At 39.1% G+C, this 12,560-nt stretch overlaps 2 protein-coding genes across 3 annotated transcripts in view; one reads left to right on the top strand and one right to left on the bottom strand.

Moving 5' to 3' along the window:
• Positions 1–12,560, bottom strand: part of LOC307191352 (up-regulator of cell proliferation) — an 81,337-nt gene that overhangs the window by 57,845 nt on the left and 10,932 nt on the right. The window contains exon 2 of one of the 2 annotated variants that reach the window (XM_079931356.1): positions 10,380–10,476. The gene's annotated coding sequence lies outside the window, so the exon portion shown is untranslated. Of the gene's footprint in view, positions 1–10,379; positions 10,477–12,560 lie in introns of those variants that run through there. The other variant, XM_079931355.1, reaches the window with a different exon arrangement.
• LOC307191354 (ADP-ribosylation factor 4-like) lies at positions 10,369–11,750 on the top strand (the record flags this gene model as incomplete). The annotated part of the gene is made up of 1 exon (XM_079931358.1): positions 10,369–11,750. The coding sequence occupies one exon, from the start codon at positions 10,369–10,371 to the stop codon at positions 10,882–10,884; it is 516 nt and encodes a 171-aa protein (XP_079787484.1). The 3' UTR covers positions 10,885–11,750.

Below are 12,560 nucleotides of genomic sequence, written 5' to 3'. Positions count from 1 at the left end.
AATAAAATCATAAATCCCCACCAAAACTTACAGACTAATGTCCATAGTACCATTATTCATAATAGCCAAAAAGTGGAAAAAAACCAAATTTCCATCACTGAGAAACTATATGTATATATATATATATATAGTTTATAAACTATATATATAAGCTATATATATATATATATATATATATAAATAAATTTGGCCATAAAAAGGAATGCAGTACTCATACATGCTACAAAATGGATGAACCTTAAAAACATTATGGTAAGTAAAAGAAACTGAAGACAAAAGGCCACATATTTTATGATCCATTTATATGAAATATCCAGAATAGGCAAATCCATAGAGACAGGAAGTAGATTAGTTGCAAGGGGCTGGTGGGGGGTGGGCAGTGACTTCTAGTGGGTCTGTGGTTTCTTTCGGGGGTGATGAAAATGTTCTGGAATTACTAGAGGTTATGTTTGCATAATCTTGTAAGTATACTAAAAACAATGGAATTGTATACTTTTAAGTGGTGAATTTTACAGTATGTGAATTTTGTATCAATTTTTTAAATTAACCATATATATGTCTATAAAGTCATTCTCAAAATGTTTCGGATTAAAACAATATGGACCACATCTCTGACCACAATGTAATTAAATTAGAAATTTAAAAGACAACTTAATAATATTTCTATGTTTAGAAATTAAGAAACTCACTTTTTTTAATTGAGGTTTTTTTTTTGAAGTTAGTTTCTGATGTACACAAAAGTGATTCAGATATATGTTCTTTTTAATAGTCTTTTCCATTATAATTTACCACAAGATATTGAATATAGTTCCCTGTGCTATACAGTAGGACCTTGTTGTTTATCTATTTTATATATAGTAGTTTGTATCTCCTAATCCCAAACTCCTCTAATTCCCTCCCCCTACCACCCCACTTTTCCTGTTGGTAACCACGTTTGTTTTCTATGTCTGTAAGTCTGTTTCCGTTTTGTAAGTAAGTTTATTTGTATCATATTTTAGATTCCACGTATAAGTGATATCACATGATATTTGTTTTTCTCTCTCTTACTTCACTTATTATGATAATCTCTAAGTCCATCCGTGTTGCTGCAAATGGCATTATTTCATTATTTCTTGTGGCTGAGTAATATTCCATTGTATATATGTACATCTTCTTTATCCATTCATCTGTCAATGGAAATTTAGGTTGCTTCTATGTCTTGGCTTTTATAAATAGTGCTGCTATGAACACTGGGGTGCATGTATTTAAGAAACTCACTTTTAAATAAAGTTTGCATCAAAAAGAAATTATAATGTAAAATATAATATATTGAATTAAATAAAAATGTAAAAATCTATTGATACCCTGTTTTAAGAAATAGAGTTCAAGGGCTTCCCTGGTGGCACAGTGGTTAAGAATCTGCCTGCCGAGGCAGGGGACACGGGTTTGTGCCCTGGTCCGGGAAGATCCCATATGCCGCGGAGTGGCTAGGCCCGTGAGCCATGGCCACTGAGCCTGCGCGTCCGGAGCCTGTGCTCCGCAACGGGAGAGGACACAACAGTGAGAGGCCTGCGTACCAAAAAAAAAAAAAAAAAAGGATTATTTTAGGGTAAGTTAATAAAATTGTCTCACAAAAAGAGAAAACCTGAATAGACCAACAAGTATGGAATAATTTGAAAATATTTTAACCCTAAAAATGATACCAGTTCAGCGCTTTATGGAAGAGCTTTTACTACATCGTTTTATTGTGAGATCATTCTCTTACGTTATGATCAGAGAATGAGAACAGAGGAGAAAAAATGATGGAAATCTTCCAAACTATTCTTTGATGATAGTGTAACCTTTAATGTCAAAATCAGACAAAAATAGTACAAACAATGAAAACCGGAAACCAGACGTGTGAGCTTAAATGCAAAAATCCTAAGTGAAATCTAGCAATCTGTTCTAAAAGAGTAACATATCATGACCAAGCAGGTTTTTCCTAAGCATTCAGGGATGATTAAATATTATCTCAATGTAATAATCTACCTTAACTTTAGCTACATCCCACAAACTTTGAAATACTGTGTTTTTATTACTGGTCAGTTAAAAATAATTTCGAGTTTTGATTTTTACTTGTGCATTATTTAGAACTGTGTTAACTTCCAAATATTTGGGCTTTTCAAGTTTAACTTTATAATGGTAAAAAAACACAGTCTGTGAGAACTCAGACATTTGAATTTTATTGTTTGATGGCCCAGACCAGAGTCTGTCTTAGTCTGTTCAGACTATAACAAAATACCATCAGCTGGGTACCTTATAAACCGATATTTACTTCTCACAGCTCTAGAGGCTGCAAAGTCCAAGATCAAGTCTTCAGCAAGGCCCCATTCTGGTGAAGGCCCTCTTCCTGGTTCACAGCCAGTGCCTTCTCACTGTGTCCTCACATGATGGAAGGGGGCTAGGAAGCTCTCTAGGGTATCTCTTTATAAGAGCACTAATCTCATTAATGAGGATTCCACCATTATGACTTAAGCACCTTCAAAAGGCTCCAAGTTCCATCACCATTATATTGGGCTTCAACATATGAATATGTGAGGGATACAAACATTCAGACCACAGAGTGGTCTATCTCAGTGAATGTTTCCTGTGCACTTGAAAAGATGTGTATTCTGCAGTTATTGGGTAAAGTGTCCTATAAATGTCAATTAAGTCAAAGTCATTGGTGGTGGCGTTCAAGTCTTGTATTGTACCTGACTTTTTGCCTAGCTGTTCTATCAGTTACTGAAAGAGGGGAGTTAAAATCTTCAACTCTTGTTGTGGATATGCCCATTTTCCCTTTCATTTCTGTTAGTTTTTGCTTTATATATTTTGAAGTTCAATTATTCGGAGCATAGACATTTATCACTGTTATAGCTTTATGACAGATTAATCCTTTTTCCACTATTAAATGCTCTGCTTTAATTCTGGAAATACTGAATTGTGGATACTCCAGCCTTCATATGTTTAGAGTTTGCATGATATATCTTTCCTATCCATTTGCTTTCAACTCCCTGTGCGGTTTTATAAAACTATGGCTTTATTGAAGTATAACTGACATACACTAAATAAACTGCACGTAAAGTATGTAATTTCATGTTTTGATATATGCATAAACACACAAAACCACCACAATCAAGATAATGAACATATCACCTCCAAAGTTTCTTCATGTCCCTAGTAATCCTTCCCTCTTCCCTCTCCCCCATCTTCTTCAAGCATTAACCTGCTATCACTATAGTTTATTTTGCATTTCCTAGAATTCTGTATACATTGAACCATTTTCATATAAACAAAAGCAGATTTCTTGAGCCAAAAAGACAAGAAGCCAACAGGTACTGAGGTCCATAGGAAGGCTGGGTGCTACCTCCAGAATGTCCTCCACGCAATGGGCTCGATGCAGCCTAGGCCCCAGGTCTCAGCTATCCAGTGAGAATCTGGGAGTAGTTTATATACAGTTTGGGGATTCACTCCCTCAGCATGGCCCTACCCCAGGATTTCGCCATGATTTCTGGACTTCTGTCCATTGACACTTCAGCTTTCAGCTTCCCTACAGGCAAAGAGACAGGGTAATGTAAACCCTGCCCTGGGCTGTTCAAGGGTAGACTTCCCTCCAACTTCTACCTGCTTTTGTTTGTCTCCAGAGCCTTCAAATAATTTTTTTGAATTTTCCCCATATTTTGTAATTATTATCTGTGGGAGGGTTTTGGTTCAATCAAGCTATATGTCAGCTACCAGAAGTCACTGCCATCTGAACATTTGATTCACGGGTATACCTCAGAGATATAGCAGACTTGGTTCCAGACCACAGCAATAAAGTGAATATTGCCATAAAGTGAGTCACACAAATTTTTTAGCTTCCCAGTGCATATAAAAGTTATGTTTACTATACTATAGTCTATCAACTGTGCAGTAGCATTATGTTTTTTTAAAAAAAACAATGTCCATACCTACATTAAAACATGTTTTAGGGACTTCCCTGGTGGAGCAGTGGTTAAGAATCCACCTGCCAATGTAGGGGACACGGGTTCGATCCCTGGTCCAGGATGATCCTACGTGCCGTGGAGCAACTAAGCCCATGCGCCACAGCTACTGAAGCCCACTCTGTAGACCCCCGAGCCACAACTACTGAAGCCCATGTGCCACAACTACTGAAGCCCATGTGCCTAGAGCCCGTGCTCTGCAACAAGAGAAGCCACCGCAATAAGAAGCCCATGCACTGCAATGAAGAGCAGCCCCCGCTCGCTGCAACTAGAGAAAGCCCGTGTGCAGCAACAAAGACCCAATGCAGCCAAAAATAAATAAATTAATTAATTAAAAAAATATAGCAAAGATGTCAATTCTAAAAAAAAATACTTTATTGCTAAAAAATGCTAACCATCATCTGAGCCTTCAACAAGTCATAATCTTTTTGCTGGTGGAGGGTCTTGCATTGGTGTTGGTGGCTGCTGACTGATCAGGGTGGGGGATGCTGAAGGCTGGGGTGGCCATTTCTTAAGACAACAATGAAGTCTGCCACATCGATTGACTGTTCCTTTCATGAACGATTTCTCTGTAGCATGCAATGCTGTTTGAGAGCATTTTATCCACAGTAGAACTTTTTTCAAAATTGGAATCATTCCTATCAAACCCTGCTGCTGCTTTATAAACTAAGCAACATTCTAAATCTTTTGTTGTCATTTCAACAATCTTCAGAGTCTTCACCACAAATCGACCCTACCTCAAAGAAGCATTTTCTTTGCTCATTCATAAGAAGCAACTCCTCATCTGTTAAAGTTTCATCATGAGATTGCAACAATTCAATCATATCTTCAGGCTCCAGTTCTAATTCTAGTTCTCTTGCTGTTTATAACACATCTGCAGTTACTTCCTCCACTAAAGTCTTTAACCCCTGAAACTCATCATGAGGGTTAGAATCAAACCCCTGTTAATGTTGATATTTTGAGCTCTTCCCATGAATCACAAATGTTCTTAATGGCATCTAGAATGGTGAATCCTTTCCAGAAGGTTTGCAATTTACTTTACCCATATCTATCAGAGGAATTTCTATGGCAGCTATAGCCTTATGAAATGTACTTCTTAATAAGACTTGAAAGTCAAAATGACTCCTTGATCCATGGGCTGCAGGATAGATATTGTGTTAGCAGGCATGAAAACAATATGTATCTCATTATACATCTCCACTAGAGCTCTTGGGTGACCAGGTACATTGTCAATGAGCAGTAATATTTTGAAAGAAATCATTTTTTCTGAGCTGTAGTTCACAACAGTGGGCTTAAGATATTCAGTAGACCATGTTGTCAATAGACGTGCTGTCATGCAGGCCTTGTTGTTTTGTTTATGGAGCATAGGCAAGTTGGTTTAGCAAAATTCTTAACAGCCCTAGGATTTTCAGAATGGTAAATAAGCATTGGGTTCAACCTAAAGTGACCAGCTGCATTAGCCCCCAACAAGAACATCAGCCTGTCCTTTGAAGCTTTGAAGCCAGGAATTGACTTCTCCTCTCTAGCTTAAAGTCCTAGGTGGCAACTTCTTCCAATATAAGGCGGTTTCATCTACACTGATTCATTTGTTATTTAGTGTAGCCACCTTCATTATCTTAGCTAGATCTCCTGGATAAGATGCTGCAGCTTCTGCATCAGCACTTGCTGCCGTACCTTGCTCTTTGAAGTTATGAAGATGGCTTATTCTCTTAAATCTCATGAACCAACCTCTGCTAGTTTCAACTTTTTCTTCTACAGCTTCCTCACCTCTCTCAGCCTTCATAGAATTTAAGAGAGTTAGGACCTTGCTCTGGTTTAGTTGGCTTAAGGAAATGTTGTGGCAAATGTTGTGATCTGATCTTCTATCCAGACCACTAAAACCATCTCCATATCAGCAATAAGGCTGTTTCATTCACGTGTTCACTGGAGTAGCACTTTTAATTTCCTTCAAGAAAGTATCTCTTGGAGGAGGAGGAGACAAGATAGCGGAGTAGAAGGACATGAGCTCACTTCTTCTTATGGAAACATCAAAATCCCAACTGACTGCTGAACAACAATCGACAAAACAAACAAAAAACAAACAAAAACACTGCAGCCTACCAGAAAAGATACCCTACATCCAAAAACAAAGAAGTCACAGGGACTTCCCTGGTGGTCCAGCAGTTGAGGACATGAGGCAGGGGAAGGGTAAGCTGGGATGAAGTGAGAGAGTGGCATGGACATATATACACTACCAAATGTGAAATAGACAGCTAGTGGGAAGCAGCCGCATAGCACAGGGAGATCAGCTCAGTGCTTTGTGACCACCTAGAGGGGTGGGATAGGGAGGGTGGGAGGGAGACGCGAGAGGGAGGAGATAGGGGGATATATGTATATGTATGGCTGATTCACTTCGTTATAAAGCAGAAACTAACACACCATTGTAAAGCAATTATACTCCAATAAAGATGTTAAAAAAAAAAGATTCTGTGCTCCCATTGCAGGGGGCTCAGGTTTGATCCCTGGTCAGGGAACTAGGTCCTGCATGCCACAACTAAAAGATCCCGCATGCTGCAACTAAAGATCCCGCACGCAGAAACGAAGATCCCGTGTGCCTCAACTAACACCTAGTACAGCCAAATAAACAAATAAATAAATATTTTTTTAAAAAAGAAGCCACTAAATAGTAGGAGGAGCAAGACTGCAATAAAATCAAATCCCATAAACCCTAGGTGGGCGCCCCACAAACAGGAAGATAATTATACCACAGAAGTTCTCCTATAGGAGTGAAAGTTCTGAGCCCCACTTCAGGCTCTCCAGCCTGGGGGTCTAGCAATGGGAGAAGGAGCCCCCAGAGAGTTTGGCTTTGAAGGTGAGTGGGGCTTTATTGCAGGAATTCCACAGGACTGGGGGGAACAGAAACTCCACTCTTGGAGTGTGCACACAGGGTCTCATGTGTGCCAGGACCCAGGGAAAACAGCAGTGACATCATAAGAGACTGGGCCAGACCTACTTGCTAGTATTGGAGTGCCTCCTGCAGAGGTGGCTGGGGGGCGGCTGTGGCTCACTGTGGGGACAAGGCCACTAGCAGCAGTAGTTCTGGGGAGTACTCATTGGGGTGAGCCCTCTTGGAGGCTGCCATTTTCTCACCAAGACCTGGCCCCGCCGCAACAGCCTGAAGCCTCCAGTGCTGGGATGCCTCAAGCCAAACAACCAACAGGGTGGGAACACAGCCCCATGCATCAGCAGACAGGCTGCCTAAAGTCTTCCTGAGTATGCAGCTGCCCGATAATGAACACACAACCAGACACGAGCCTGCCCACCAGGGGGACCAGACCCAGGTCCACCCACCAGTGGGAAGCTACCAGTCCCTCCCACCAGGAAGCCTGCATAAGCCTCTTAGACAGCCTCATCCACCAGGGGGCAGACAGCAGAAGCTTGAAGAACTAAAACACTGCAGCCTGCGGAACAAATCTGCAATCACAAAAATGAGACAAAATGAGATATCTGACAGAGGAATATGTCCCAGATAAAGGAACAAGATAAAACCCCAAAAGAACAACTAAGTGAAGTGGAGATAGGCAATTTATCTGAAAAAAATTCAGAGTAATGATAGTGAAGATGATCCAAGATCTCAGAAAAAGAATGGAGGCAAAGATCAAGAAGACATAAGAAATGTTTAACAAAGACCTAGAAGAACTAAAGAACAAACAAACAGAGATGAACAATACAATAACTGACATGAAAAATACACTAGAAGGAATCAGTAGCAGAATAACTGAGGCAAAAGAACGGATAAGTGACATGGAAGGCAGCATGGTGGAAATCACTGCCGCAGAACAGAATAAAGAGAAAAGAATGAAAAGAAATGAGAACAGTCTGAGAGACCTCTGGGAAAACATGAAATGCACCAACATTTGCATTATAGGGGTCCCAGAAGGAGAAGAGAGAGAGAAACGGCCTGAGAAAATATTTGAACAGATAATAGCTGAAAACTTCCCTAACATGGGAAGGGAAGCGGTCACCTAAGTCCAGGAAGTGCAGAGAGTCCCAGGCAGGAGAAACCCAAGGAGGAACACACTGAGACAGATAGTAATCAAACTGACAAATATTAAAGACAAAGAAAAAATATCAAAAGCAACAAGGGAAAAGCAACAAACAATATACAAAGGAACTCCCATAAGGTTGTCAGGTGATTTCTCAGCAGAAACTCTGCAGGCCGGAAGGGAGTGGCACAATATACTTAAAGTGATGAAAGGGAAGAACCTACAACCAAGAATACTGTACCCAGCAGGGCTGTCATTCAGATTCAACATAGAAATCAAAAGCTTTACAGACAAGCAAAAGCTAAGAGAATTCAGCACCACCATCCAGCTTTGCAACAAGTGTTAAAGGAACTTCTCTAGGTGGAAAAGAAAAGGCCACAACTAGAAACAAGAAAATTATGAATGAAAAGCTCACTGGTAAAGGCAAACATACAGTAAAGGTAGGAAATCATCTGCACACAAATATATCAAAATCAGCAATTGTGAGAAGAGGAGAGCACAAATGCAGGATATCGGAAATGCATTTGAAATGAAAAGACTAGCAACTTAAAACAATCTATATTGTTGTTTATATACAGACATCTATATCAAAACCTCATGGGAACAGCAAACTGAAAATCTACAATAGATACACACAAAAAGGAAAAAGCAATCCAAACACAACACTAAAGTAAGTCATCGAATCACAAGAGAAAAGAATGAAAGAGGAAGGGAAGAAAAAACACAAAAACAAATCCAAAACAATTAACAAAATGACAATAAGAACATACATATCGATAATTACCTTAAACGTAAATGGATTAAATGCTCCAACCAAAAGACATAGACTGGCTGAATGGATACAAAAACAAGACCCGTACATATGCTGTTTATAGGAGACCTACTTTAGATCAAGGGACACATACAGACTGAAAGTGAGGGGGTGGAAAAATGTATTCCATGCCAATGGAAATCAAAATAAACCTGGAGTAGGGCTTCCCTGGTGGCGCAGCGGTTGAGAGTCCGCCTGCCAATGCAGGCGACATGGGTTCATGCCCCGGTCCGGGAAGATCCCACATGCCACAGAGCAGCTGGGCCTGTCAGCCATGGCCACTGAGCCTGCGCGTCCGGAGCCTGTGCTCCGCCACGGGAGAGGCCACAACAGTGAGAGGCCCACGTACCGCAAAAAACAAAAACAAAAACAAAATAAACCTGGAGTAGCAATTCTCATATCAGACAAAATAGACTTTAAAATAAAGACTGTTACAAGAGATGAAAAGGACACTACATAATGATCAAGAAATCAATCCAGGAAGATATAACAATTGGAAATATATATGCACCCAACATAGAAGCACCTCAAATTATAAGGCAAATACTAACAATTGTAAAAGGAGAAATCAACAGTAACAATATATATAATAGTGGAGGGCTCTAACACCCTACTTTCATCAATGGACAGATGATCCAGGCAGAAAATCAATAAGGAAACACAAGCCTTAAATGACACATTAGACCAGATGGATTAAATTGATATTTATAGAGCATTCCATCCCAAAACAGCAGAATACACATTCTTCTCAAGTGCACGTGCAACATTCTCCAGGATTGATCACAACCTGGGCCACAAAGTGAGCTTCGGTAAATTTAAGAAAATTGAAATCATATCAATCATCTTTTTCCAACCACAATGCTATAATATTAGAAATCAACTACAAGAAAAAACTGTAAAGAAACTGCGTCTTAGCCTAGGAAGCTTTACTTGTTCACTTCCGATACTAAACCTATTAAATATTTTTAAGGATAAAAGGAATCTTTAATAAAATCATTATAAGGCTCAAACAGAAATTTAGAGTTCAGAGAGAAAACTACCATGTATGGCAATAAAGCTGAAAGAATTTTTAGCAACAGAAACATAACCGTAGTGCCAGAAAAAGAGTTCAAAAGCTTTTTTCATGAAATGATCAGATACGGGCAAATAGATTTATGTACCAAGAGGTTCATCAAGGTATTTTGTATAATTGCAAAATCACTGGAAACAACCTAACTTTTTAAAACTAGGGGAGGGGGAGGTGGTGGCGGTGACGCGATTCTTTCCACGTTGGAGAGGCCGGGCCGCTGCCGGAGTCGCCGTGGCTGCCATGTGACATGGCACAGCTAAAGATTTAGCACCAGAGCCAGAGCTGCCCCGCCAGTCGTCAAGCAGGTCATCACCCCGCTAATTCCTGTCCCGGAGGGCAGCTCCAGCCTACACACCGGTTAGCGAGCTGTCCCTGCCAACTTCATCTCCTCTTTCCTCCCTGAGTTTGCCAGGAGCATGAAAGAAGGCCCAGGGATGCCCTAAACCCCTTCTGCTCCTGCCCATTGCAAGTGCCACTACCACCATGGGCCTCACCTTCTTCTCCCTCTTCTCGCATCTCTTCGGCAGGAAGCAGATGTGTATTTTGATGGTTGGATTGGATGCTGCTGGCAGGACGACCATTCTGTATAAACTGAAGTTAGGAGAGATAGTCACCACCATTCCTACCACTGGTTTTAATGTGGAAACAGTAGAATATAAGAACATTTGTTTCACAGTATGGGATGTTGATGATCAAGATAAAATTAGGCATCTCTGGAGGCATTACTTCCAAAATACCCAGGGTCTTATTTTTGTGGTAGATAGCAATGATTGTGAAAGAATTCAGAAAGGAGCAGAAGAGCTGCATAAAATGCTTCAGGAAGATGAGTTGCGAGATGCAGCGTTGCTGCTTTTTGCAAACAAACAGGATTTGCCAAATGCTACGGCCATTAGGGAAATGACAGATAAATTAGGTCTTCAGTCTCTTCGTAACAGAACATGGTATGTTCAAGCCACTTGTGCTACACAAGGAACCAGTCTGCATGAGGGACTTGACTGACTGTCAAATGAGCTTTCAAAACATTAAATGAAACTAGATATCTAACCAAGGACACATTTGATAGAACTGGTCTAGGCTTGTTACAACAAAATTAGTTTGCATCTTGGTTATTAAACAGTATCTGGGACTGGTTTGGGCAGAATATTACAGCATTTAAACATATTTTGTTGCCAGCTATTGTTTACCAAGTATAATGTTGCCATTTAGCAATATGCTTGGTTTTAAAGAGATTCTCCTTAACTTGGGGGAAAAAAGGTGTCCTCTTTTAATTTTACATCCCTTAAGCCTAAACGCCTGGACATAGCTAATGTGACACCTTTAAATCAATCCATTTTGAATGTTTTTCTGAGCCCACAGTAAATAATGTTTTAAAGTTGTCCCCTTGCTATTTTATTGATACCTTTATCATTCCTGGGACAGTCTGCTGATTTCAAAAATGTAGCATTCCATTTGTATTTATTTTTCTCCCTTGCCAAAAAGATTTTTTAATACTGCTTGTACCAGCCAGGGAAATGCTCCAAAACACTGTCCAGATCTTTTGCACTGAGGAATTTATATTTCCCCCCTATTATTGACTCCTGGCTTCCATCAGCCAAGCTTACCTTGGTGTGGTTTGGATTTGATAGCTAATTAATTCTGTGCTAGTTGCAAAGGTTCATATTGAGATGATTTTTAATACTCAGCAGATTGTCTTCCTTTATATTGTATCTTTTTTATGTTGCATGTTGCTTTGGGTATCAGCCAGACTCTTTGCTCAGTATATGATAGTTCTGCTGCATGTTTTATTGTTTATTGGTGAACATGTCTTCATTAAGAGTTTTTGGAAAATTCATCAAACTCAATGAATAAGTTTTCTCCATAACCCATTTGGAATTATTCCTAATAAAATGATAAAACATGAAAAATAATTAATTAATTAAAAAAATAAAACTAGGGGATTTGTTAAGTAAAATAAAAATTATTATATGGCCATTAAAAACTATACTTTGAAACCTACTTAGTTATGTGGGAGAATGTTAATAACATCATTAAAGAGTGGTTTCTAAAGAGCAAATATGGTATACTTTTTAATAACAGATTTATTGAGATATAATTCATATATCATGCAATTCACATATTTAAAGTATACAATTCGATGGTTTTCGGTACATTTAGAATTGAATAACCATGACATCAACCAATTATAGAAAATTTTCATCACCTCTAAAAGAAATCTTACATCTACTAGTAGTCATTTTGTATGATAGTTTTTATTAAAAGTATATAGTTGTGGCATATCCACAAAATGGAATATTATTTGGCAATTTAAAAAAAGTATGACACATGCTACGACATGGATGAAGCTTGAAAACATGCTAAATGAATTAATCCAGTCACAAAAGACCATATATTGTATAATTCCATTTATATGAAATGGCCAGAACAGGTAAATAGAGAGAGAGAGAAAGTAGATTAGTGGCTGTCCTCAGGACTGAGGGTGGTGGTTATGAGCAAATGGGGGGTACTCGCTAATTGGGGTTTCTTTTCTGGAGTCATGAAAATGTTCTAAAATTGGTTGTGGTGATTTTCATAATCTTGTGAATATACTAAAAAACCACTGAATTGTACACATTAATGGATTACTTGCATGGTGTGAGAAATGTCTCTCAATAAGCTGCTTTAAAAAGTACATAGGT

This window comes from Stenella coeruleoalba (genome assembly GCF_951394435.1).
Source record: "Stenella coeruleoalba genome assembly, chromosome: 9".
Lineage (NCBI taxonomy): Eukaryota > Metazoa > Chordata > Mammalia > Artiodactyla > Delphinidae > Stenella > Stenella coeruleoalba.
This window is presented reverse-complemented; position numbering and strand designations above follow the sequence as displayed.